The following is a 26413-nucleotide window of genomic DNA, read 5'->3' on the forward strand; positions in this document are numbered from 1 at the left end:
GCCTGGGCCGTGTGAATTTCTCAAGCCGAACGAAGAAGCAGGTGCCACAGCAGCAGCGGCGACGAGCTTGCTCAGCGGTCTGCCTGGCGGGCAGTGGACCTTTTCTCTCATACAGCGGCTTATTAAAGTCACCTAGTGAAAATAATATTAATAGAAAAAGATAATTAAAAAGAGTCTGCTTGTTTTTGTTCGTGTTTGTGTTCGTGTGTGTATGGTGGGGCGGGGGGGGGGGGTACCTGAACTCACGCAATTTAAGAATAGCTCGTGGTAGATTATTCTGTGAAATGTGATAATTTGATTTACTTAATCCATTTTACCTGCGTTGTTGATAAGAATGTCCACTCTGAGCTCAGTTTTTAAGATGGTTTCAGCAAACCTCCGTACAGACTGAAGACTTGCAAGATCCAACTGCATGAACACAACCTGATTGTTCCCACTCTCCTAGGAGACAAGAATGCTTGTGAGGCTGTGAGGCAAAGTCTCAATTCAATGACTTTTAAGTTTCGATTGACACTGTCAAAAACATTGCACTTTCAAAAGTACGTTTGTCAAGACAGTTAAAATAACATCCCTCTTTATGATACAGTGGAGTTCACAATACAAACACATTAGTTGAACATAATATTGTAGCACTTGCAATTTCTTACTCTGCAGATGTCTAACACAGCAGCTTCAGCTTTCTTCTGGTTACGGCAAGCTAAAATGACCCTGGAACCTCTCTTAGCCAATTCCAGAGCTGTGGCTTTACCAATACCCGTGTTGCCTCCTGAAAATAAATACCACTTGTTACACCACATAGAAAATACGTTGTATCTTAAATACAGTGCCATGAAAAAAGTATTTGCCCACATCTCAAATTATTTTTTTTTGTATGCTATATTTCCAGACTAGATTAATTTTAATTAATATGTGGTTTTTACTGATGCTCTTAAACCATCCAAAGACTCATCTCACAATTCTCATCACATTTGACCAATTAAATTACTGAACATGTCGCGGTGGACCAATGAAACCGTCAGCCATCATACAGAATATTCATCAGCTATTTGCAGTTGGAATGCTCATATGGGCTTCCTGAGTAATTCCATAACTTCTGTGCTTAGCGGTACGTAGTCCTTGCATTTTCTAGAAGCCTATTGAGTTGTGCCCGTCATCAGTATATTTTTTATGTAGCGACTATGCGGTATGAATGCTGCTGGAAAACTGAATTTACCCCGGTATAAATGATCTATCTATCTATCTATCTATCTATCTATCTATCTATCTATACAGTATCTATCTAGTTTCTATCTGGTATCTATTTATCCACCTGTCCATCCATCCATCACCTTAATTTCCGCATTTCATTGTTATGCATTGTCTTTTTTTGCTTCCACGAAAATCACTGAAAAGAAACCTAGTTTCTAAAAATAGAAATTTACAAACAAAAGTCACAGACAGCTCGCAAGAGCATGGAAGACTGGGAGCACTGACCCTTCAGCTGAGTGTGGCCGTTTAAAGCACCTCCTTTTCGGATAGGCAGTGGTACCCCATACGTACGTGAACTTTAGGGGTAATGTGAGTCAAATTTACTAATTTCAAATGAATATATAACGGCATATGATAAATTCAGCTTACATCAGGCATGTCCAAAGTCCGGCCCTTGGGCCAAATCCGGCCCCCGGTCATATTTCATACGGCCCGCAGCTTCGGTCTTATAATGTATTATTTATGGCCCGCCTGCACTGTCAAACTGAATTAACAAAAAATCATGAAACTTGAAACTGTAATTCCTCCTATTACCAAAAGGTGGCAGCACTACCCTTCTCCGCTCATTTCTGCCATGGCGACTGCTAAGAAAACGAGGAAAGTTGACATTGAGGGCCGTCGCTTTCAAGAGAAATGGGAATTACAATACGTTTTCACTGAAAATCAAGGCAATTATGTTTGTCTAATTTCTAAAGAGACAGTTGCCTTGTTTAAGGATTTCAACCTATCAGACTAAACATGCTAACCCATACGACAAGCTAACAGGGAGTGACCACGCTGATGAAGTGAAGCAGCTCCAATCTGACTGGCACCACAACAGCGATTCTTCACACGGGGCTGTGAGTCAAAAGTAAATCAAAAGTAAATATTACTTAATATTAAATATTACGAAGTGGCCATGTTAATACTGTTGATGTTATGAACCTGTAGACGTCCATCCATCCATCCATCCATCCATCCATCCATCCATCCATCCATCCATCCATCCATCTTCTTCCGCTTATCCGGGGTCGGGTCGTGGGGTCAGCAGCTTTAGGAGGGACTCCCAGACTTCCCTCTCCCCAGCCACTTCCTCCAGCTCATCCCGGGGGATCCCAAGGCGTTCCCAGGCCAGCCGAGAGACATAGTCTCTCCAGCGCGTCTTGCGTCGTCCACGGGGTCTCCTGCCTGTGGGACATGCCTGGAACACCTTGCCAGGGAGGCATCCAGGAGGCATCCTGGTGTGATGCCCGAGCCACCTCATCTGGCTCCTCTCAACGTGGAGGAGCAGCGGCTCTACTCCGAGTCTCTCCCGGATGACCAAGCTTCTCACCCTATCTCTAAGGGAGAGCCCGGACACCCTGCGAAGGAAACTCATTTCAGCCGCTTGTATCCGGGATTTTGTTCTTTCGGTCACGACCCATAGCTTGTGACCATAGGTGAGGGTAGGAGCGTAAATCGACCGGTAAATTGAGAGATTTGCCTTTTGGCTCAGCTCTCTCTTCACCACAACGGACCAGTACAGAGTCCGCATTACAGCCGACGCTGCACCGATCCGCCTGTCGATCTCACGCTCCATCCTGCCCTCGCTCGTGAACAAGACCCCAAGATACTTGAACTCCTCCACTTGGGGCAGGATTTCATCCCCGATCCGGAAAGGGTATTCCACCCTTTTCCGACTGAGGACCATGGACTCAGATCCTCATCCCGACCGCTTCACACTCGGCTGCGAACCGCTCCAGTGAGCGCTGGAGATTACGGCTTGAAGAAGCCAGCAGCACAACGTCGTCTGCAAAAAGCAGAGACGCAATGCTGAGGTCCCCAAACCGGACACCCTCAACACCTCGGCCGCGCCAAGAAATTCTGTCCATAAAAGTTATGAACAGAATAGGTGACAAAGGGCAGCCTTGGCGGAGTCCAACCCTCACTGGGAACGAATCCTACTTACTGCCGGAAATGCGGACCAAACTCTGGCATCGATGATACAGGGACCAAACCCCCCCTTATCAGTTGGTTCGTCACCCGTACTCCCGAAGCACCCTCCACAGAACTTCCCGAGGGACACGGTCGAACGCCTTTTCCAAGTCCACAAAACACATGTGGAGTGGTTGAGGCAACTCCCATGCACCCTCGAGGATCCTGCCGAGGGTATAGAGCTGGTCCACTGTTCCACGGCCAGAACGAAAACCACACTGCTCCTCCTGAATCCGAGATTCGACCTCCCGACGGACCCTCCTCTCCAGCACCCCTGAATAGATTCCTCTGTAGTTGGAACACACCCTCCGGTCCCCCTTCTTAAAGAGGGGAACCACCACCCCAGTCTGCCAATCCAGAGGCACCGTCCCTGATGTCCACGCAATGCTGTAGAGGCGTGTCAGCCATGACAGCCCCACAACATCCAGAGCTTTTAAAAACTCCGGGTGGATCTCATCCACCCCTGGGCCCTTGCCCCCGAGGAGTTTTTTTAACTACCTCAGTGACTTCGACCCCAGAGTTTGGAGAGTCCACCTCAGGGTCTACAGGCCCTGCTTCCACAATGGAAGGCGTGCTGGTGGAATTGAGGAGGTCTTCGAAGTATTCTCCCCACTGACTCACAACGTCCCGAGTCGAGGTCAGCAGCATGCCATCTCTACTGTAAACAGTGTTGACGGTGCACTGATTCCCCCTCCTGAGACGCCGGATGGTGGACCAGAATTTCCTCGAAGCCGCCCGGAAGTCATTCTCCATGGCCTCGCCAAACTCCTCCCACTCCCGGGTTTTTGCCTCAGCAACCGCCAAAGCCGCGTTCCAATTGGCCATCCGGTACCCGTCGGCTGCCTCTGGAGTCCCGCAGGCAAAAACAGCCCAATAGGACTCCTTCGTCAGCTGGTTACCACCGGTGACCACCAGCGGGTTCGGGGTTTGCCGCCACAACAGGCACCAATGACCTTACGGCCACAGCTCCGGTCAGCTGCCTCAACAATGGAGGCACGGAACATGGTCCACTCAGACTCGATGTCCCCCGCCTCTTCCGGGACGTGGGAAAAGCTCTGCCGGAGGTGGGAGTTTAAGCTCTTCCTGACAGGGGATGCCAGACGTTTCCAGCAGACCCTCAAAGTACGTTTGGGTCTGCCAGGTTGGACCGGCATCTTCCCCCACCATCGGATCCAACCCACTACCAGGTGGTGATCAGTTGACAGCTCCGCCCCCTCTTCACCCGAGTGTCCAAAACATGCGGCCGCAATTCCGATGACACGACTACAAAGCCGATCATCGAACTGCGGCCTAGGGTGTCCTGGTGCAAAGTGCACACATGGACACCCTTATGTTTGAACATGGTGTTCATTATTGACAATCCGTGTCGAGCACAGAAGTCCAATAATAGAACACCGCTCGGGTTCAGATCGGGGGGGCCGTTCCTCCCAATCACGCCCTTCCAGGTCTCACTGCCATTGCCCACGTGAACATTGAAGTCACCCAGTAGAACGATGGAGTCCCCAGAAGGAGTGCTCTCTAGCACTTCTTCCAAGGACTCCAAAAAGAGTGGGTACTCTGAGCTGCCGTTTGGTGCATAGACACAAACAACAGTCAGGACCCGTCCCCCCCCCACCCGAAGGCGGAGGGAGGCTACCCTCTCGTTCACCGGGGTGAACCCCAATGTGCAGGTTCTCAGCTGGGGAGCAATAAGTATACCCACACCTGCTCGACGCCTCTCACTGTGGGCAACTCCAGAGTGGAATAGAGTCCAGCCCCTCTCGAGAGGGCTTGTACAGGAACCCAAACAGTGTGTGGAGGCAAGTCCGACTATGTCTAGTCGGGACATTTCTGCCTCGCACACCAGCTCGGGCTCCTTTCCAGTCAGAGAGGTGACATTTCATGTCCCAAGAGCCAGCTTCTGCAGCCGGGGATCGGACCATCAAGGTCCCTGCCTTTGGCCGCCACCCAGCTTACTTTGCACCCGACCCCTTTGGCCTCTCCCACAGGTGGTGAGCCTATGGGAAGGGGGACCCATGTTTCCTTTTCGAGCTGTGCCCGGCCGGGCCTCATGGGCGAAGGTGCTCGCCTTCGAGCCCCACCTCCAGGCCTGGCTCTAGAGGGGGGCCCCGGTGACCCGCGTCCGGGCGAGGGAAAACTGAGTCCATATATATTTTTCTTCATAAGGGGTTTTGTGAGCCGTGCTTTGTCTGGCCCCTCACCTAGGACGCTTTTGCCATGGGTGACCCTACCAGGGCCATGAAGCCACAGAAAACATGGCTCCTAGAATTATTGGGACACTCAAACCCCTCCACCACGATAAGGTGACGACTCACAAAGGGGACCTGTAGACGTGACACAAACTATTACTTTCTGAAAGATATTGTAAATGACAAGAGCAACATTCACTTGTTTAAAGATTTAATAGAATAATAATACTATTAAATGTAGTAATAATAATAAAGGGCCCCTTCATTTTATCAAATCTGGCCCTCCTTGCAAAAAGTTTGGACACCCCTGGCTTACATAAATCCTAAAGGAACGCGATTCCCGCATATGACGGTGTGTGTGTGTGTGTGTGTGTGTGTGTGTGTGTGTGTGTGTGTGTGTGTGTGTGTGTGTGTGTGTGTGTGTGTGTGTGTGTGTACGTGTGTTGTGTGTGTGTTTTCCATCAGCACACAGGGCATGTGATGCGTCAGTAGTGTTGGAGTAGTAGTGCCTGTAGTTTGTGCATGCTGCATGCTGCCACTTTTCTGCTTTCAGCTACCGCCACCGGCTAGCCCTCTGTTTCCGGGGGTGAAAAGAGGAGCCGAGTGCATTAGCCTCCTCAGGCGATACACAGCCTCTCCATTGCCAAGACTTGCACACGCCTCCTCGTGGCCACACTAAGCAAATGGCACCCTGCGGTCCCAGGCTAAGTTGTGCAGGATCTCGGAGCAGCAGTGGGGCCCAGAGATGCGGCATGTAGGCCCGCCGGTGCATGGACACGCCCTACTGCCCATCAACCACTGTCCCGGCGGTTGGGTAAAAAGCTCCAGCTATGGGTAAATAGTGAAGACCTCAACGGTGGACCAGGCGGAGGATGATGGCTGACCTAAGGGGAGGCGTCACAATGGCTGGGAAGGTGGATGAAGGCTGCGGCAGAAAAGGGTCACCAGTCGTCTTGGTCTCCATGCCACTGGATTCTGACCCCGATCTGTCAAGGATAGTGTGGTGACTGTCAGTGCACCAGTCTCCCCACTTTAAACAAAGTCACACACAGGCGTCTTTTTCAAGGAATCCACCTTACATCCCGGATTAAAGTCCTGTGGCGACCAGTAAGTGGCGACAGGGGCAGGATTGTGAAGTCTGGAAGCCCCTGGTCACAAGCTGGCACATCAGGCGGTGGATGTTAGCTGATCGTTGAGCTCTTGGACCGAGGCAGAAAGAGCTCTTCAGGAGCTGCATCCACAACTGAGCAGCCCTTTTTAGGATCCATTCAGCTCACCCCTGATGGGGAAGGGGCAAAGGATGCCCTAAACATAGCCTGCTTCAAACCTCCCGACTGGATTATCGTGTTCAGAGGGATCACCAATATGCGGTCAAAAACACAGAAACATGAATTTTGGAGCCTGGAATGTGCGCACACTAATGGGCAGTGCAACCAGTGATAGGCCGGAGAGGAGAACCGCCATCATTGCCAGGGAACTGAGAAGATGCCGGATTGACATAGCTGCTCTTTCAGAAACCCTACGGGCAGAGGAAGGTCCTTTGAAGGAGGAAAAGGGTGGATACACTTTCTTCTGGAGGGAAAGGCCACAGATGAGCCTAGGATCCATGAGGTTGGTTTTGCCATCAAGAACCAACTGATCAGTCAGCTCTCTGAACTCCCTGTGGGAATCAGTGAGCGCCTGATGACCCTCCATCTGGTGCTGGCCAACAACCAGATGGCAACAGTTCTTAGTGCTTATGCACCTACCCTCGTTTCTGATAAGGAAGAAAAAGAGACCTTCTATTCCTGTCTGGATGAGGTATTGTCAAAAATCCCCAAGGAGGACAAGATCATTATGTTGGGAGATTTCAATGCCAGAGTGGGCCGAGACCACCACCTCTGGAAGGGCACCATTAGAAAGGAAGGCATTGGAAACATCAACTCCAACGGGGTTTTGCTTCTTAGCAAATGTGCTCAATACGACCTTATCATCACCAATACCATCTTTCGCCAGAAGAACAAACTCAAGGGTTCATGGAGACACCCTCGATCTAAACCACAGGTGTCAAACTCAAGGCCCGGGGGCAGATACAGCCAGCCACATCATTTTATGTGGTCCGCAAAGACAAATTGTGCATCAAATTCATGTGTCATTAAAAGAATTGCAGATTGTCTGGAAAGTTCTCCCAGAATCGCAGTGCGGTTTTCATTCATCTAGAGGCACTGCAGACATGATTTTTACAGCACGCCAACTCCAGGAGAAATGCCGTGAGCATAAACAGCCTTTGTTCATGGCTTTCATAGACCTGATAAAGGCCTTTGACACGGATCGCCAGGCCCTATGGAGCATCCTTCTGAGGTATGGTTGCCCGGATAAATACGTCAGAATACATTATTACATGACGGAATGACAGCCACAGTGCTCAACAACAGCTCCTTGACTGAGCCTTTCACTGTAGAGACAAGGGTCATACAGGGATGCATCATTGCACCCGCCCTGTTCTCTGTCTTCATTGCCGCCATACTCCACCTCATTGGGGTAGAACTACCACAGGGAATCCCAATTTGGTACAGAACTGATGGCAGGCTATTCAACCTTAACAGGTTCATAGCCAAAACCAAGATCAGAACCACCACGATCATGGAGCTCCAGTATGCGGACGATAATGCCATTGCAGCACACTTTGCAGAAGACCTCCAGGGCATCCTGAACGCCTTTGCTAAGGCATACAGAGCCCTGTGTCTGACCGTGAACATCAAGAAGACCCAGGTGCTACATCAACCCCCTCCCAACCAGCCATCTAGTCCGCCCATCATAAATGTGGACAACACTGCACTTGAAAATGTTGACCACTTCCCCTACCTCGGCAGCCTTCTCTCCTCCAAAGCGGACATTGACTCTGAGGTCAACCATCGCCTGAGCTGTGCCAGTGGAGCGTACGCCAGACTCCGGAAAAGAGTCTTTGAAAACAGAGACCTCCGGGTTGACACCAAGCTCCTGGTTTACAAAGCTGTGGTTCTCCCCACCTAACTTTATGGGGCAGAATCATGGACAACCTACAGCAGGCACCTAAGAGCTCTTGAACAACACCACCAGAGAACCTCGGGGGGGGGGGGGGGGGGGGGGGGGGGGGGGTGGGTGCGCGCGTGTGTGATGAAAAAACTTGTGCAGAAAATCATACGTCACTGTCATGTTGGAATAATTCACATTTGACTAGTTTATATGTTGATGAAAATGAGTGACTTGTTAGAGTTTCTGTGCAAGTAGTAAGACAAAGTAAGACATTCCTGGGCGTGTGTTCAGGGAATGTGCAGGTCAGCTGGCTGGTGTCATCACAGACATTTTTAACACCTCGCTGGGCCAAGCCACAGTGCCAGCGTGCTTCAAGACTGCCTCGATCATTCCGGTGTCGAAGAAACCTCAAATCACCTCATTTAATGATTACCGACCTGTTGCACTGACTCCAATCATGATGAAGTGCTTCGAAAGGCTTCTTAAAGATCACATCGTTTCCAGACTCCCCCCAACATTCGACCTGTTCCAGTTTGCCTACCGGCAAAACCGCTCCACTCAGGACGCCATCTCCTCCGTTCTTCACCTGAGCCTGGCTCACCTGGAGGAGAAGAACACCCATGTACGGATGCTGTTCCTGGACTTCAGCTCAGCGTTTAACACCATCATCCCACAGCATCTGGTAGGAAAATTGAAACACCTGGGCTTCAACACCCCCCTTCGCAACTGGCTGCTAGACTTTCTCACCAACAGACCTCAGTCAGTCCTGGTCGGACAGAACACCTCTAATGTCATCACCCTCAGCACAGGCTCCCCTCAGGGCTGCGTCCTGAGCCCCCTGCTGTTCACCCTGATGACACACGACTGTGTCCCCAGGTTCACCACCAATCACATCGTGAAGTTTGCAGACGACACATCGGTGGTGGGGCTCATCAGAGACAACATCAACCTGGACTACAGAGAGGAGGTGGAGCAGCTGGTGGGCTGGTGCAGAGACAACAGCCTGATCCTGAATGTGGAGAAGACGAAGGAAATCATCGTCGACTTCAGGAAAAACCAGCCTCACCACGCTCCACTGATCATCAACAGCTCAGCTGTGGAGGTGGTCAGCAGCACCAAATTCCTGGGAGTCCACATCACAGAAGACCTCACCTGGACTGTGAACACCACGGCACTGGTCAAGAGGGCACAGAAGCGCTTGTACTTCCTGCGGAAGATGAGGAGAGCCCACCTGCCCCCACCCATCATGAGGACGTTCTACAGGAGCACCATAGAGAGCATTCTGACAAGTTGTCTCTCTGTGTGGTGTGGAAGCTGCACCGCCTCCGATAGGAAGAACGTGAGGAGAGTGGTGAGGACAGCAGAGAGGATCATAGGGGCTCCTCTTCCCTCCATTCAGGACATTTCATCTCAGCGCTGCATGTCACGTGCCCGTAACATCATCAATGACCCATCACACCCCCACCATGGACTGTTCTCCCTGCTGCCATCTGGGAAGAGGTTTCGCAGCATCCACTGCAGGTCCACCAGGTTCTGCAACAGCTTTTTCCCTGCTGTCATCAGACTGTTGAACACTAGAACTGTTGAGCTCTAAACTGGACTCTGCATCACACATTCACAGAACTGTACTTTATGACACTACGGACCTCTATCTTGCACTATCTCGCACTACCAACTTTACTGAACTTGTATAAACCCTTTAAATGGAAGTTTAATACATGGTTTAGCATTCCTCTGCACACTCTTAAATACTGTTTTGCCTACTGGCACTATTGCATAATTATCACTGCTGCACTTTATAATTATTTTTATATATATATATATTTTTTTTTTTTCTATAGGATATGTTACTTCTATTCAACTACAATATCAGTACTTTGTTGTAAGCCGTATGCAACGAAATTTCGTTTTGTCTGCACATGGAAAGTTTGTCTAAGTCTAAGTCTAAGTCTAAAGTACGTAATCAATAATGTCTGATTTCAAGGATATGGAAGCTCAAATGGCTTGCCATAGCGTATAACACGATGTGGATCTGGCAGAATGTTACAAATTTCAGAACGCCTTATCAGCAGGATGATAAGAGTGCCCACTAAATGTGCTAAAGTTAACATTTTTATCGGATACAGGTCGTATACATGATACAACGTCTTGTCAAATGTGTTTAAAGTACTGTACAAAACATATTTCGTGTTGAAGTAAACAAATAAACTGTTTCTGGTTGTTCCCGTCACGGTTCCAATTAAATGTAGAAAAAAAGCCCTTGATAAGAAAACATTACCTGTCACGATGGCCGTCTTTCCCCCCAGCTTCACTGGAGTAAAGCACCTCACTCCCTTGAACCCAAAATAATATACTAAGACATAGCAAGCGACGACTATCGCCACGGAACCAAGCAGTACCACCATCTCCGTCACTACTATCAAGCTAGCATGTCGACTGCAATAAAGTAATTCCGGTTACAACATTCAAATTTACGTATTTAGGCCAGAGTGAGCTTAACGCTGTTACATTAGTGGGACAGCCGATGTCGCTATTTATCGACTTCACGGAGCGTACCGTAACGTTGCTTTGGCTTAAGGGTGGGGTTGCCACTTTTCTGTGGGGTTACAAGTTTTACAACTGCTGAAATATCGATGAAAATTCTAAAAAAATAAACTAAAATAGACATACATTATAATCACTTCTGATCTGTTTTGAGTATATATATATATATATATATATATATATATATATATATATATATATATATATATATATATATATATATATATATATATATATATATATAAACTGCAGTATATATCAGTGTACATATATAATAAAAATAAAAGAACAGTAGAAAACACACGCACACACACACGTGCGCACACGCACGCGCGCACACACTGCATTTGATTTAAAAATCATACAGGGCGAGATGTCACTGGCCAATCACAGTGGTAAATAGCATATTAAAGTTTTTCAATTGAAAATTTATGAGCAAGGCAGACACAATTAAATCGTCAAAATCAGAACCAGTTGATAGCTGTTTTCGTGTCAGAAAGAGTCAAGAAATCACCGTACAACATAACAGAGAGTTATTCCTTTATTCCCATTCAACTAAACTCACTTGTGAATTAATTTATGCAAGACCACACATTCCTTCACTTATTTCCCACAGCTTCTTAGCTGCAGCGTCATCCTTTGCTTTAGAATAGACTTCTTTCACTGCACAGTTGGAGAAGTAACGTCCGCTAAGAGGTTCGATTCCCTCCTGTACTGCACAGTGCAGAGTGGTCTGGCATCCCTGGACAGTGTTTTTGAAGAAGAAGGCAGTGATGGGCTTCAACAGGATATGAACCAATGAGCTGGCATTCCTGGCCAACTCGGAGTTGATAGCTCCTGCAGTGGAAAAACAGGTAAACGTAAAGGAAAAGAGTGATTATTTTGTTTTGTTTTTCCTTTAATGTTGTACAGTACAAAACTACCACTCAAATAGACTGATTAAAAAATGACAAGCTGTGCACAATGTAGGCACTTATTAAACCAACTGAAAATAAAGATGGAATCTTAAAAATAAATAAATGTTTATGTTTATGGGCGGCTCGGTGGGGCACTGGTTAGCACGTCCGCCTCACAGTTAGGAGGGTGCGGGTTCGATTCCACCTCCGCTTGGTGGGCCGATTGGGCACACCAAATTGCCCCTAGGTTTGATTGCAAGTGCAGATGGTTGTTAGTCTCTGTGTGCCCTGCAATTGGCTGGCAACCGGTCCAGGGTGTCCCCCGCCTACTGCCTGATGACTGCTGAGACAGGCTCCAGCACGCCCGCAACCCCGTGGGGACAAGCGGTATAGAAAATGGATGGATGGATGGATGGATGGATGGATGGATGGATGGATGGATGGATGGATGGATGGATGGATGGATGGATGATAAAAATAATTCATTAAGTTTGTATAGTGCTTTTCAAAAACCCAAAGACGCTTACAGGGAACAAGGCAAAGACATACAGGAGGGGAGGGGGACAGGGAAGAGACAATGGGATAAAATTAAGAAGAGGAAACCAGTTATGGGTAGGGGAGGTCATAGGCTTGAGAGAAGAGGTAAGTTTTTAGACGGGACTTAAATATGGGGAGTGTGGGTGAGTCACAGACAGACTGAGGGAGAGAGTTCCATAGTCGGGGTGATGTGCAGGAGAAGGCTCTGTCGCCGAAGGATTTGAGATTTTGGGACTGTCAGACGTGAAGTATTGGAGGATCGGAGGGGACGGTTGGGGCAGTAGGGAACAAGGAGGTCGGATAGGTAAGTGGGAGCCAGGTGGTGAAGGGCTTTGAAGGTGAGTAGGAGTATCTTGAAGATGATACGCTCCTTAATGTGGAGCCAGTGAAGAGAGTGGAGAACAGGAGTGATGTCTTTACGGGACCGGGTGTGGGTAAGGAGGCGGGCAGCAGAGTTTTGGACTAGTTGAAGTCTACGGAGTGAGTGAGCAGTGATTCCAGTGAGAAGGGAGTTGCAGTAGTCAAGCTGGGATGAGATGAAGGCGTGGATGAGGGATTCAGCGGCAGGGAGAGAGAGGCAGTGCCGGATTTTGGCGATGCGTCAGAGGTGGAAGTAGGAGGTCTTAACAACTGAGCTCACATGAGGGTGGAAGGACAGTGTAGGGTCGAAAATAACACCAAGGTTGCGTGCCAGAGGGGAGGGAGTGATGCTGGAGGAATCAATGGTGAGACTTAGACTTAGACTTAGACTCAACTTTATTAATCCCTTGGGATTACTCCTTCAGGGAAATTCTGTGTCCAGTAGCAGTAAAATACAAGATACACAAGAAAAACACAAGAGATCAAGATATACAGAAGATGCAGAAATACACACAGTGCAAGAGATAGCAATGAAATGTAAAAGAGGCCAAAAGATAAACTAGGCAAGAAAATCGAGGGAGGTAAAAACACTACACAGTAGTTGCCATAATATTGCGCATTGTATATTGACGTGAAGAATGTGTACAGTTATTACAAGCATCTCCATGTCCCTGTTCATGTCCATGTCACCTCCTCCCCAGTGAGGAGTTGAATAGCTTGATGGCTTGGGGGACAAAGGAGTTCTTCAGTCTGCTTGTCCTACAATTGGGGAGGAGCAGTCTCCCACTGATCCGGCTCCTCTGATTAGTGATGACAGAGTGCAGAGGGTGACTGACATTGCCTATAATGTCCAACAGTTTTTTCAGTGTCCTTGCCTCTGCCACCGTCTCCAATGAGTCCAGCTTCTTGCCGATCAGAGAGCCGGCTCGCCTGACCAGTTTGTCCAGTCTGGAGGTGTCCTTCTTGGATGTGCTGCTGCCCCAGCACACCACGGTGTAAAACAGGACACTGGCAACCACGGACTGGTAGAACATCTCCAAGAGTTTGTTGCAGATGTTAAAAGAAGGGAGGATTCAGTGCCTATGAGGAGGAGCTCTGTTTTGTCACTGTTGAGTTTGAGAAAGTTGTGGGTCAGCCATGTTTTTATTGTAGAGATGCAAGTTTCAAAGTGGGTTAGGGGAGGGTTTTGGGTTGGTGTGGTGCGTATATAGATCTGGGTGTCATCAGTGTAGCAGTGGAAGTCCAGATTGAGTTTGCGGGAGACATTACCAAGGGGAAAGAGGTAACAGATGAATAGGAGGGGGCCAAGAACTGAGCCTGTGTAACTGGGGAGAGGATGGATGTGTGGCCGGAGAGAGAGATGAACTGGTTTCTGTTGGCGAGATAGGAGGTGAGCCAGTCGAGTGCAGTGCCCTCAACACCTAGTTGGCGCAGCCTTTGAAGGAGGGTGGAATGGTTCACAGTGTCAAAGCCTGCGCTAAGGTCGAGTAGTAATAGGATGTTGAGGGCACCAGAGTCTGCAGAAATGAGGAGATCGTTGATGACTTTAACAAGAGCTGTTTCGGTGCTGTGAAGTGAGCGGAATCCGGACTGGAAGGGTTCATAGAGGTTGTTGGACTGGAGATGGGTGTGGAGTTGGGCGGAGACAATGCGTTCAAGGGTTTTGGACAGGAATGAAAGGTTGGAGATGGGACGGTAGTTGGAGAGATTGACTGGGTCCAAGGTGTGCTTTTTGAGGACGGGGGTGATGGCTGCAAGCTTATAGACAGTGGGAAAGTGGCCAAGGGATAGAGACTGATTAAAAAGGGTGGTGAGGTGAGGGAGAAGAACAGGGAGGCAGGCCTTAGTTAAGGTCGTTGGAAGGGGGTCGAGAGAGCAGGTGGTTATCTTGGATGCGGTGATGATGTCTAGGATGGTGGAGGAGTCGACAAGGGAGAAGGCAGTGAGAGCGGGGAAGGGCGGGAGGTCAGGAAGGGGGGGCAGGAGAACAGGGGCGGTGGGGGAGGAGGAATTATTGATGGTGTCGGTCAGAGAACTGTTGATTTGGGCGATTTTGTTGTTAAAGTTGACAAGGAAGGAGTTACAGAGGGCGGGTGAGGAGGGTGGCTTGGTGGCCGGTGGCTGGAGCAATTTGTTGACGGTGGAGAACAATATGCGGGGGTTCCGGTTGGTGTTATTAATGAGAGATGAGAAGTAAGCAGATTTGGCAGCAAGAAGAGCATCACGGTCGGAGGAGATGTGTTGTTTGAAGGTTTCAGCATGGACAGTGAGGCGGGTTCTTTTGTGAAGGCGTTCGAGTTGACGGCCAGTTTGTTTCATGGAGCGGAGTTCCGGGGTGTACCAAGGGGCAGAGTTAATGAATGTAACAGAGGAAGTTTTCCAGGGGGCTAGGGAATCAAGGGAGTCAGAAAGGATGTTGTTGAGCATGGTGGCGAGGTCATCAGGGGAGGAAGAAGTGGGGTCGGAGGGAAGGGCAGAGGATAAGAGCTGGCAAAGCATGATTGGGTTTACAGTCTTGATGTTGCGGTAGGAGATGGTGCGTTTTGTGGAATTATGAGGCGAGGGTAGAGGGGCGGAGAAGAGGATGCAGAGATGATCTGACAGTGGAAAGGCGAGAGGACGGGGGTTGGATGTGACTGGAAAGGAGGAGCATACTATATCCAGGGTGTGGCCTTTGGTGTGGGTGGGGAAGTTGATGTGCTGGGTGAGATGGAAGCAGTCCAGAAGGGAGATGAAGTCAGACGTCAGTGGAGCAGTTGGCTGGTCGATGTGGATGTTGAAGTCACCGATGAGTAGGAGGCGATAGGAGACTGAGGATACGATGGTGAGGAGTTCAGAGAGTTCAGAAAGAAAAGACGGATGTGACTTTGGGGGGCGGTAGATGAGAACAGCAGTAGTAGAGTTGGGGAGGGAAAAAGCGAGATATTCAAAGGATGAAATAGATGGGAGGTTGAGGTCCAATTCAGTGATGGGTAGGGACTGCTTATGGAGGATAGCAATGCCACCCCCTCGCCCAGAGAGGCGGGGTTTGGCGATGTAGCTGTAGTTGGACGGAGTGGCTTGGTTGAGAGTAAAAGAGTCCAGGGGCTGTTGCCATGTTTCACAGAGAAGGAGCAGATCCAAGTTATTGTCCAATAGTAGTTCAAAAATAACTGGTGATTTGTTGGAGAGGGAGCGACAGTTCAGCAGCGTGAGGGAGATGGATGAAGGAGCGGGGGAAAGGGGGAGCGGAGGTTGTTGAGGTTGGCAGTACGGGAGGTGGGGGGGTGAGAGGTAGTCCAGGAAGAAGGGATGGGTGGGCCATCAGGGAAATGTCGGTTAAAAGATAGTCCAGAGCTACGGTGGATGTAGCGGCGACGGCGGAGGATCCCAGCCTTGCTGGCAGCTGATGCAGCAGTGTAGATAAATGGGCGAGAAGTTGGTGGAATAGAAGCACGGAGTAGCAGAAGTGATAGTTCATGGAAGAGATGAGACGTGACAGCAGCTGGGAATAATCCAGATAAAATGTTAGAAGTGGCTAGTAGCTGGTTAGCTAGACTGTACCCGCACAAACGGCAAGCCCCAGTGTGTCATGGCAGCACACAGCCGAGCCAAGACCGGCGAGCTCGCAGCGAGCGGGTGCTCCCCACGAGGAGTGGCCAGAAAGTTGAGTTAAAGCTGTTTGCCGAGCCAAGAGCGAGCAGCTACAGGCTCAGAGCCGGGAGGTAGGAGGGTCCAGTGGTGGTTTGGCTAGCTGGCTAGCGTAGCTCGGAGTCCGAGGGAGCGGGAACAGAGAGGTGCGAGCAGAGCTGCAGAGATACGCGGTGGGCAGGTGAAAAAGCAAGAAAAAGAAAAGAAAAAACGGGCACACTTAAAACGGGAAACACAAAACAAATAGCGGACAAACAAGTAGCGGACACAGTTCGGGGCAGAAGCGGCAGTCAACAATCTACACGCCAGCGTTGCTCTAACCCGGAAGACAAAAACAAGGGGTCGAACAAGTGGATGGATGGATGGATGGATGGATGGATGGATGGATGGATGGATGGATGAATGGATGGATGGATGGATGGATGGATGGATGGATGGATGGATGGATGGATGGATGGATGGATGGATGGATGGATGGATGGATGGATGGATGGATGGATGGATGGATGGATGATTATGTTTATCAAAATAACACTACAGTTTCATTGTAAACAAATAGCCTTTGTGTTTCATGTTAATAGTGTCATTATAAGGGAGCCCAAGTTCAGCTGAAATTCAAAGAACTGATGATATCTGCTCAAAATCCCTGCAGGGTATGTTGTCTGACTAATTCTGTCACTTGACTTTTCCAACCACCACTGCATTGAGGAATACAAAACATCTCTGTAGCGACTTGCCCTGTCACACTGAACAAGTGTCACACCCCATTACCATTGCTTTCTTATAAAATACACACACACCCGTGATTTTCTGAACCACTTATCCTCACTATGTTCATGAGCATATTGGAGCACATCCCAGCCATTTTCAAGCGGCAGGCAGGGTACACCTAAAACTTAAATTGTTATTAAATTATTATTTAAAGCCTGCAATATGTATTTTTTCATGCTCACTGGCTTTTTGAGAATTTGGGGGAGTTTAAGTATGTTTTTAAGAATGTTTTAAAGATTTTATATTTAAAGCCATGCAGGAGGTGAGGCTTTTCATTTTTTCTCATGTTTTAATGTTTTAGTGATGTACATAGAAGAAGAATGCCTTTATTGTCATTGTACAATTGGTGTACGACAAAATTAAGATGCAAGGCGCTGCTTAAGAACACTTTGATATGGTCACCAGGTATGAGGAGTGAACTCACAACCTTCAAGTTGGGACACTCTACTACTGAGCCACATCACCCTTTTACAATTTACACAAACAAGACTAATGAAGACACTCAATTTAGGAATTGTATAATGTTTCAAGCCTACATCCATCCATTTTCTGAATGACCTTTCCTCAAGAAAGTCTCAGGTGCGCTGGAGGGTATCTCAGCAAACTTCGAGCAGTAGGCGGGGATACCTCAAACTGGTTTCCAGCCAATCCCAAGGCACACTGACTATCCACATTCACACTCACTCCTATGGGCAATTTAGGTGCTCAACTGACCTAACATGCATGTCTTTAAAACGTGGTAGTAAGGCACGGGGAAAACATGCAAACTCCACAAAGGAAGGCTGGAGCTGGAATCTAACCCAAAACCTCTGCACTCTGAGGTGGACATGCTAACCAGTGCTCTACTATTTCAGTACTTTCCTCTCTATAGATTGGATTGCATGAATGGATACATTCTCTTTACTAACCTGGATGGAGGGAGTAGCATGTGACTTTGGTTCCTTGTAGTCTCTTGGCCAACTCATGGGTGAAGAGCACATTGCACAGCTTGCTGTCAGAGTAGACCCGAAGGTCCGCAACGAATGATTTCCCCAGTCCTAGAGCTCTATGTTTAGTTAGGCATTCAAAGTCAATTTTTCCAAAGTTATGTGCCACGGATGATACATTGATCACTCGACTTGGTTGACACTCCTTCAGTCGGTCCAGCACAAGGTTGGTTAAAAGAAAGTGGCCCAGATGATTAATGCCAAACATCATGCCAAAACCATCCTCTGTTCGACCCTGCATATAAATTCCTAGGACAGAAAAAACAGGACAGTAAGTCTTTTTTATACTTTATACGATAACTTAAAACATGCAGTAACTTAAATACAGTTTACTTGCTTGGTAGCCAATTTGATTTTTTTAATCATATAGAGCAGGGGTCACCAACCTTTCTTAAACCGAGAGCTACTTCCTGGGTACTGATTAAGGCAAAGGGCTACCAGTTTGACACACACTTCTGAAATAGCCAATTTGCTCAATTTGGCTTTCACTATGTGTTATTATTGTCATTTCCAGTTCACATGTGTGATTTTAACAAGAATAGCAAAAATAAAGTCAAACCTTGGTTTTTGACCACAATCCGTTCCAGAAGGTGGTTCGAGAAGCGAATCAGTCGAATTCAGAATCTATTTTTCTCATTACAAATGATGGGGGGGAAAAATCCGTTTCAAGACAAAAAAACAAAACAAAACAAAAACGCCTTTTTTAAGCATTTTTTCATTTGCGCATATTTGTCCGATCGCGGAACTGCAGCGCACCGCCGAACGCGCAACCGTAGCGCGCTGGTCGCATTATTGTGACAGAGCCGTCGCTAAAATTTAGAAAATATTTTTAAATTCCTGATGTACTTTCCATACTTTAAGGGGACCTAAGTGCGCAGGGAGTTTAATTTTGTCCGATCGCGCAACTGCAGCGCACCGACGAACGCTCAACAGTAGCGCGTCGACGACCGCGCAACTGCACCGCGCTGGTCGCATTATTGTGACAGAGCTTAATTTGGTCCGATAGCGCAACCGCAGCGCGCCGGGCGCTCACTGTTGCGTTGCTTTAAGAGCGTCTTTGTGTTTTAGGATGGCTTTACTGCTCCCACTTGCTTTCTTTGGAGACATGATTAGGGGTTAATACAATCCTCAAAGTAACGAAAATACAATAACAACTGAGTCTGTCGGCATCCGGGCCGCGTGGTCGGGTTTTCTCGGGTCCTCCCGGCTCATCTCGCGAGGTTCGACAACCGAATTTTGTTCGACAACCGAAGCAAAAAATCTCAATTTTTTTTTGTTCGAAATCCGATTTGTTCGAGAATCAGGACATTCGAAAACCGAGGTTTGACTGTAAAATAAATAGATGCAGCTCACTGACAAGTGCTGCTATTTGAGCTAATTTTAGAACAATCCTGCGGGCGACTCATGCGGTCCTCACGGGCAACCTGGTGCCCGAGGGCACCGTGTTGGTGACATAGATAGACACAGTTAGTATATTTCATTGGTTTATAACAGTGTAATTCCAAAGTTTTAAAGGTATTCGAATTTCTACTATCTATTTAGACCAGTGGTTCTTAACCTTGTTAGAGGTACCGAACCCCACCAGTTTCATATGCGCATTCACCGAACCTCTCTTTAGGTAAAGAATAAAATATTTTCTTTCAAATTCAAGACAGATGCTTTTTACTGGTGCACAAAATGAGCCGTGCATGATAACCTTGTCCAAAGAACAAAACCATCACAATGCATGAACTCACAACAAATTACATAAGAGTGTGACTTCTGCTGTTGCCTTTGCGAGATATGCGTCATCCCGAATTTACACAATAAATCAAGTGTGTTCGGATCTCCGCAGTGGAGGCTCTGCCAAACCCCTGAGACTGACTCACCAAACCCAGGATGAGAACCACTGATTTAGACAGTTGATGCATGATGGATTGTGGGAGGAAACAGGAGAAACCCATGCCGGCACGGGCAGAACATGCAAACTCCAAACAGGAAGGTTGGAGCCTTAATCGAACCCCTGTATACATAAGTATACTTATGAACTGTGAGGCAATGTGCTAACCAGTGTAGGCTCTTGCCGTGCCGCCCAAATTCTAAACAGTATGACTAAAAATAAAAGATGATACACCGCCAATAAGGTAATAAGACTAAAATTTTAGTCATTTTAGTATGACTAAAAATAAAAGATGATACACCGCCAATAAGGCCTCAACGATAAACATTATTTGCCCCCTTCTTACCTGAATGCTGAAATAAAAAAAAATGTGAATAGGTGAAACCATCCATCCATCCATCCATCCATCTTCTTCCGCTTATCCGGGGTCGGGTCGCGGGGGCAGCAGCTTTAGGAGGGACTCCCAGACTTCCCTCTCCCGTGCCACTTCATCCAGCTCATCCCGGGGGATCCCAAGGCGTTCCCAGGCCAGCTGAGAGACATAGTCTCTCCAGCGCGTCCTGGGTCGTCCCCGGGGTCTCCTACCGGTGGGACATGCCCGGAACACCTCCCCAGGGAGGCGTCCAGGAGGCATCCTGATAAGATGCCCGAGCCACCTCATCTGGCTCCTCTCAACGTGGAGGAGTAGCGACTCTACTCCGAGTCTCTCCCGGATGACCGAGCTTCTCACCCTATCTCTAAGGGAGAGCCCTGACATCCTGCGGAGAAAACTCATTTCGGCCGCTTGTATCCGAGATCTCGTTCTTTCGGTCACGACCCATAGCTCGTGACCATAGGTGAGGGTAGGAGCGTAAATCGACCGGTAAATTGAGAGCTTTGCCTTTTGGCTCAGCTCTCTCTTCACCACAACGGACCGGTACAGGGTCCGCATTACTGCCGACGCTGCACCGATCCGCCTGTCGATCTCACGCTCCATCCTCCCCTCACTCGTGAACAAGACTCCAAGATACTTGAACTCCTCCACTTGGGGCAGGATCTCATCCCCGATCCGGAGAGGGCATTCCACCCTTTTCCGATCGAGGACCATGGACTCGGATTTGGAGGTGCTGACCCTCATCCCGACCGCTTCACACTCGGCTGCGAACCGTTCCAGCGAGAGCTGGAGATCACGGCCTGAAGAAGCCAACAGCACCACGTCATCTGCAAAAAGCAGGGACGCGATGCTGAGGTCCCCAAACCGGACCCCCTCAACGCCTCGGCTGCGCCTAGAAATTCTGTCCATAAAAATTATGAACAGAATCGGTGACAAAGGGCAGCCTTGGCGGAGTCCAACCCTCACTGGGAACGAATCCGACTTACTGCCGGAAATGCGGACCAGACTCTGGCATCGGTGATACAGGGACCGAACCGCCCTTATCAGTTGGCTCGGCACCCCGTACTCCCGAAGCACCCTCCACAGAACCTCCCGAGGGACACGGTCGAACGCCTTCTCCAAGTCCACAAAACACATGTGGACTGGTTGGGCGAACTCCCATGCACCCTCGAGGATCCTGCCGAGGGTGTAGAGCTGGTCCACTGTTCCACGGCCAGGACGAAAGCCACACTGCTCCTCCTGAATCCGAGGTTCGACCTCCCGACGGACCCTCCTCTCCAGCACCCCTGAATAGACCTTACCAGGGAGGCTGAGGAGTGTGATTCCCCTGTAATTGGAACACACCCTCCGGTCCCCCTTCTTAAAGAGGGGAACCACCACCCCAGTCTGCCAATCCAGAGGCACTGTCCCCGATGTCCACGCAACGTTGTAGAGGCGTGTCAGCCATGACAGCCCCACAATATCCAGAGCCTTTAGGAACTCTGGGCGGATCTCATCCACCCCCGGGGCCTTGCCACCGAGGAGTTTTTTAACTACCTCAGTGACTTCGACCCCAGAGATTGGAGAATCCGCCTCAGAGTCTCCAGGCCCTGCTTCCTCAATGGAAGGCGTGTAGGTGGAATTGAGGAGGTCTTCGAAGTATTCTCCCCACCGACTCACGACGTCCCGAGTCGAGGTCAGCAGCACGCCATCCCCACTGTAAACAGTGTTGACGTTGCACTGCTTCCCCCTCCTGAGACGCCGGATGGTGGACCAGAATTTCCTCGAAGCCGTCCGAAAGTCATTCTCCATGGCCTCACCGAACTCCTCCCACGCCCGGGTTTTTGCCTCAGCAACCACCGAAGCCGCGTTCCGCTTGGCCATCCGGTACCTGTCAGCTGCCTCCGGAGTCCCGCAGGCCAAAACGGCCCGATAGGACTCCTTCTTCAGCTTGACGGCATCCCTTACCGCCGGTGTCCACCAGCAGGTTCGGGGATTGCCGCCACGACAGGCACCAACGACCTTACGGCCACAGCTCCGGTCGGCCGCCTCAACAATGGAGGCGCGGAACATGGTCCACTCAGACTCAATGTCCCCCGCCTCCCCCGGGACGTGGGAAAAGCTCTGCCGGAGGTGGGAGTTGAAACTCTTCCTGACAGGAGATTCTGCCAGACGTTCCCAGCAGACCCTCACAGAGCGTTTGGGTCTGCCAGGTCGGACCGGCATCTTCCCCCACCATCGGAGCCAACCCACCACCAGGTGGTGATCAGTTGACAGCTCCGCCCCTCTCTTCACCCGAGTGTCCAAAACATGCGGCCGCAAATCCGATGACACGACTACAAAGTCGATCATCGAACTGCGGCCTAGGGTGTCCTGGTGCCAAGTGCACACATGGACACCCTTATGCTTGAACATGGTGTTCATTATTGAAAATCCATGTCGAGCACAGAAGTCCAACAATAGAACACCGCTCGGGTTCAGATCGGGGGGGCCGTTCCTCCCAATCACGCCCTTCCAGGTCTCACTGTCATTGCCCACGTGAGCATTGAAGTCACCCAGTAGAACGAAAATGTGAAACCACGAGTTCAAAAAAGAAAATGTGTGTGGGGGTCCACTATGACCCAACAGATTACTGTATGGTACTTGTTGAAAACTTTCAGCATATGGGTACATGCAACATTATGAAAAAATAAATAAAACATATCTTTGCCACAGTAGAGCATGAGTGTCTACATAACAGGACTTACTGAAAGACCTCCTACAGTAAAATTAAGACACTCCTATCACATATCTTACTAAATCCTTTTGTTGTTACACAACCAAGATCTAGTGTACTGTTTCAGGTCCTCCACAATAGAGCTACGCAGAACCAGTTTGGGCGAAAACTTCAGTTAAGTGTGAGTGAGTTTAAGTTTGTGAAATGAGTGCTCTTACCTGCATTGTTGATGAGAATGTCTAGTCTGGGCTCACTTCTTAGGTAGTTTTCAGCAAAGCTGCGAACAGACTTAAGGTTTCCCAGGTCCAACTGCATGAACACGACTTGATTGCTCCCACTCTCCTTTCAGAGCCAATAAATAGGTTTTAAAATACTGTATTTCACTCGATACACACATACAACAGATGTAGAATACAAAATGCATTTGATTGATAATTGAGAATGCAGCACCAGGACTATTCCTTTACAATGTATGTACTGTCAATGTTGTCAAAGGAAAAAAAAGATGCCAAATTTACATCTGTAAAACAAAGTATGACAGATCTTTCTTACCCTCTTGACATCTGCAAGAGCAGCCTCTCCTCTCTGCCGACTACGACAAGCCAGAATAACTCTGGCTCCTCTTTTAGCCAAGTCTATTGCTGTTGTTTTTCCGATGCCTGTGTTGCTACCTTAGGGTGACATACCATTTTAAACAATGACACTTAAAGAAATCATCTTAGTTGAATTGTGAATTCAATGTGAAGTTTGACATGTCATCCAGGAATAGAGGGGCCCTATAGTGCAGGAAAAAAATGCATTTATAGTATTTGTGAGATCAAGTTAAAAAAAAAAAAAAAAAGTAATGCTATAGAGGCAAAGCAAGAACTGTTATCAAATTAGCAATCCCAATCCAAGTCATATCCGAACTCTTGTTGACATGTTGGATTCAATTTTCCTCTGCTGTTTGATTACATAAAGTCATTTAGTGTATCCTTACCAGTCACAATCACGGTCTTTCCATGTAGCTCTGCATTGCTTGTGCACTGCTTCCCCTTCACCACAATCTGACGGTAAATGTAAGCACCTCCTACTACCACACTCAAAACTAACAAAGGAATAAACATTATGTTGTTGTTCGAGAGACTATAAGAAGAATATATGTAATAACGTTAGTTGATAAAGAAAGTTGCTCTGTTGCGACTTCCTTTCTGTGCGCTATGTTAAGAAAATTGACTTGATTCAAACACACCCATTTCCTGTTTGGTAGGGTTGGGTCGTTCGTGAACAATTCGTTCAAAACGAACGGATCTTTTCAGTGAACGTGAGTGGATGGACCACTTCCTGAAGAATTCGTTCTTTTTTTCAGTTCATATGACTTCAACCAACACGCAATAACGTAATTTAAAAGGTTGTGGGTTCAAACCCTGGCCGGGTCATACCAAAGACTATAAAAATGGGACCCATTGCCTCCCTGCTTGGCAGTCAGCATTAAGGGTTGGAATTGGGGGGTTAGATCACCAAATGATTCCCGAGCGCGGCACTGCTCCCCTCTTCCCCAAGGGATGGATCAAATCACACGGGGATGGGTTAAATGCAGAGGACAAATTTCACCACACCCAGATGTGTGTGTGACGGTCATGGGACTTTAACTTTAACTTTATCCAACACAGTAGGTGTCGTTAATGCGCATTGAAGCTGGTGCCACCCCGCCGTAAAACAAAACGAAGAAAAATGACGTAACTTCCCATTCACAAACGAGTCAGTGAGTGAACTGCATTTCTCGTTCATCAACTGAACGGATCAGTGAGTGAACGAGTAAGTGAGTGAATGATTTGCCTTTCTCGTTCATCGCAAGAACGGATCAGTGAGTGAACTACTGAAGGTCCTGACCTTCCCATTCGCGAACCAGTCATTGAACTGCCTTCCCGTGCATCAACGGAGCCTCAGTGAACGTGTTGCGTCTCCTGGCATGAACAATTCAGTGAGTGAACGTGAACTATGTAAGCCAGTTAAAAGTCAACGAATGCAGATTTACGACTTGCCCTAGGAAAGACAGAACCACTCTCTGAAACGCCACGTCTATCGTGCTCGTTTTCTCCAAGCTAACGGCTAATGTGCAAGTGCATAAAAAGACTGCCGGCTGGTATTATTTTGCACAATTTTTGTGTGTTTGCGTATTTGGTTGCTGGATTTTTTTGGTCACTTTGTTAAAATGTTCTACCTCTTAGTGAAGTATTACTGTATTGGCCCGAAAATAAGACGATCTTTTTTTGCATTGAAATAAGACTGAAAAAGTGGGGGTCGTCTTACATTCGGGGTCTAGACATTATACCCATTCACTTGTGCGCAGCGGTAAGTTAAAGGTTGCTGGTATCGACTGAATATGTTGCTGTGATCGTGTGCGTCTTTGACACAAAGTGAGTATATACATTTCATTGTTATTACTGTCCACTGTTGTGCCGTTTGTCTGATCGCGGTTTGTTTCGTGTGTGCGCTGTTTGATTGATAACTTCGGCATGCTCCTTTAAGTTTGACTCGCATCGTGCAAGTAGCCATTACACAGCGGCACGGCGACTAACGGTCGCCAGCAAATGTTTTTGTTGTCTCGATGACTTATGTATGGTGTGTTGCCGAGAGTATTTCATTTATGGTTATTTAGTATAGCGGAACCATTACGCGCAGTTAGTTATGTAAAGTGTGCCGTCTACTGTTGTGTGACGTCAGAAGTTGAGTGTTGACTTACATACGTGCTGTATTTCTGTCTGTTGCAGAACCACATACCACACGCACACGCACACACACACACACACACACACACACACACACACACACACACACACACACACACACACCCTTCACGCGCTTCATACAATAATCACACACACAATAATAACATTCACACACCCAAAGACTCACCCATGTACACTACACTCACCTGCTCTCACATCCTTACGACCAAACATTTGCCTATACCCTTTTGCCAGTTTGCCTGTTTGCCCCTGTGAGCCCCAGTGCCTGTTACTTTTTTGCTAATAATTTAGTAAAGCAGTCAAAACTGAACCATGTCTTCCCTCCTGTGTTCTGACCAACACTCGGGGGCAAAAAGAGCATAACCATCCGAGCCAACCCCCTATGTTAGGGTTTTCCAGGTTATCTTTATCGTAAGATTATGTTGGAATGTAGACTATAATGATTAACCAATCTTGTCTTGCTCTTACAATGCAGTAAAATAAAGTGGTTGCTTCCTCTGCTTGAGTGACCAGCTGCAGAGGAAGCAATCAAAGTTGTTCTGTTTCCCACAACATCGTAAAACACCCCCTGCTCTGATCTTACCAGAGGCCGGGGGTTCACCAAACCTGTCAACTCTCAGCCCCCA

General features: G+C 48.2%; 2 protein-coding genes and 1 pseudogene across 5 annotated transcripts in view; all 3 read right to left on the minus strand.

Annotated features, from left to right (window-relative positions):
- Positions 1-11004, minus strand: part of LOC125971906 (dehydrogenase/reductase SDR family member 13) — a 32812-nt gene extending 21808 nt beyond the window's left edge. The window contains exons 1-3 of one of the 4 annotated variants that reach the window (XM_049725063.2): positions 10663-11002; positions 648-766; positions 318-441 (exon numbers count right to left, since the gene is read on the minus strand). In XM_049725063.2, the coding sequence (XP_049581020.1) occupies positions 318-441; positions 648-766; positions 10663-10789 (370 nt within the window). In that variant the 5' untranslated portion in view covers positions 10790-11002. Of the gene's footprint in view, positions 1-317; positions 442-647; positions 767-10662 lie in introns of all 4 variants that reach the window. The other 3 variants (XM_049725062.2, XM_049725065.2, XM_049725069.1) reach the window with 3 other exon arrangements.
- Positions 11005-11451: 447 nt separating this feature from the next.
- Positions 11452-24298, minus strand: LOC137840465 (dehydrogenase/reductase SDR family member 13-like). Its single transcript, XM_068651409.1, has 5 exons — positions 24035-24298; positions 23608-23726; positions 23274-23397; positions 18031-18357; positions 11452-11765 (listed from the first exon to the last, which is right to left on the minus strand). The coding sequence occupies exons 1-5, from the start codon at positions 24159-24161 to the stop codon at positions 11506-11508; spliced, it is 957 nt and encodes a 318-aa protein (XP_068507510.1). The 5' UTR covers positions 24162-24298; the 3' UTR covers positions 11452-11505.
- Positions 11722-13755, minus strand: LOC137840456 (uncharacterized; annotated as a pseudogene).
- Positions 24299-26413: the final 2115 nt, after the last annotated feature.

The sequence above is a fragment of the Syngnathus scovelli genome, chromosome 7 (genome assembly GCF_024217435.2).
Source record: "Syngnathus scovelli strain Florida chromosome 7, RoL_Ssco_1.2, whole genome shotgun sequence".
Lineage (NCBI taxonomy): Eukaryota > Metazoa > Chordata > Actinopteri > Syngnathiformes > Syngnathidae > Syngnathus > Syngnathus scovelli.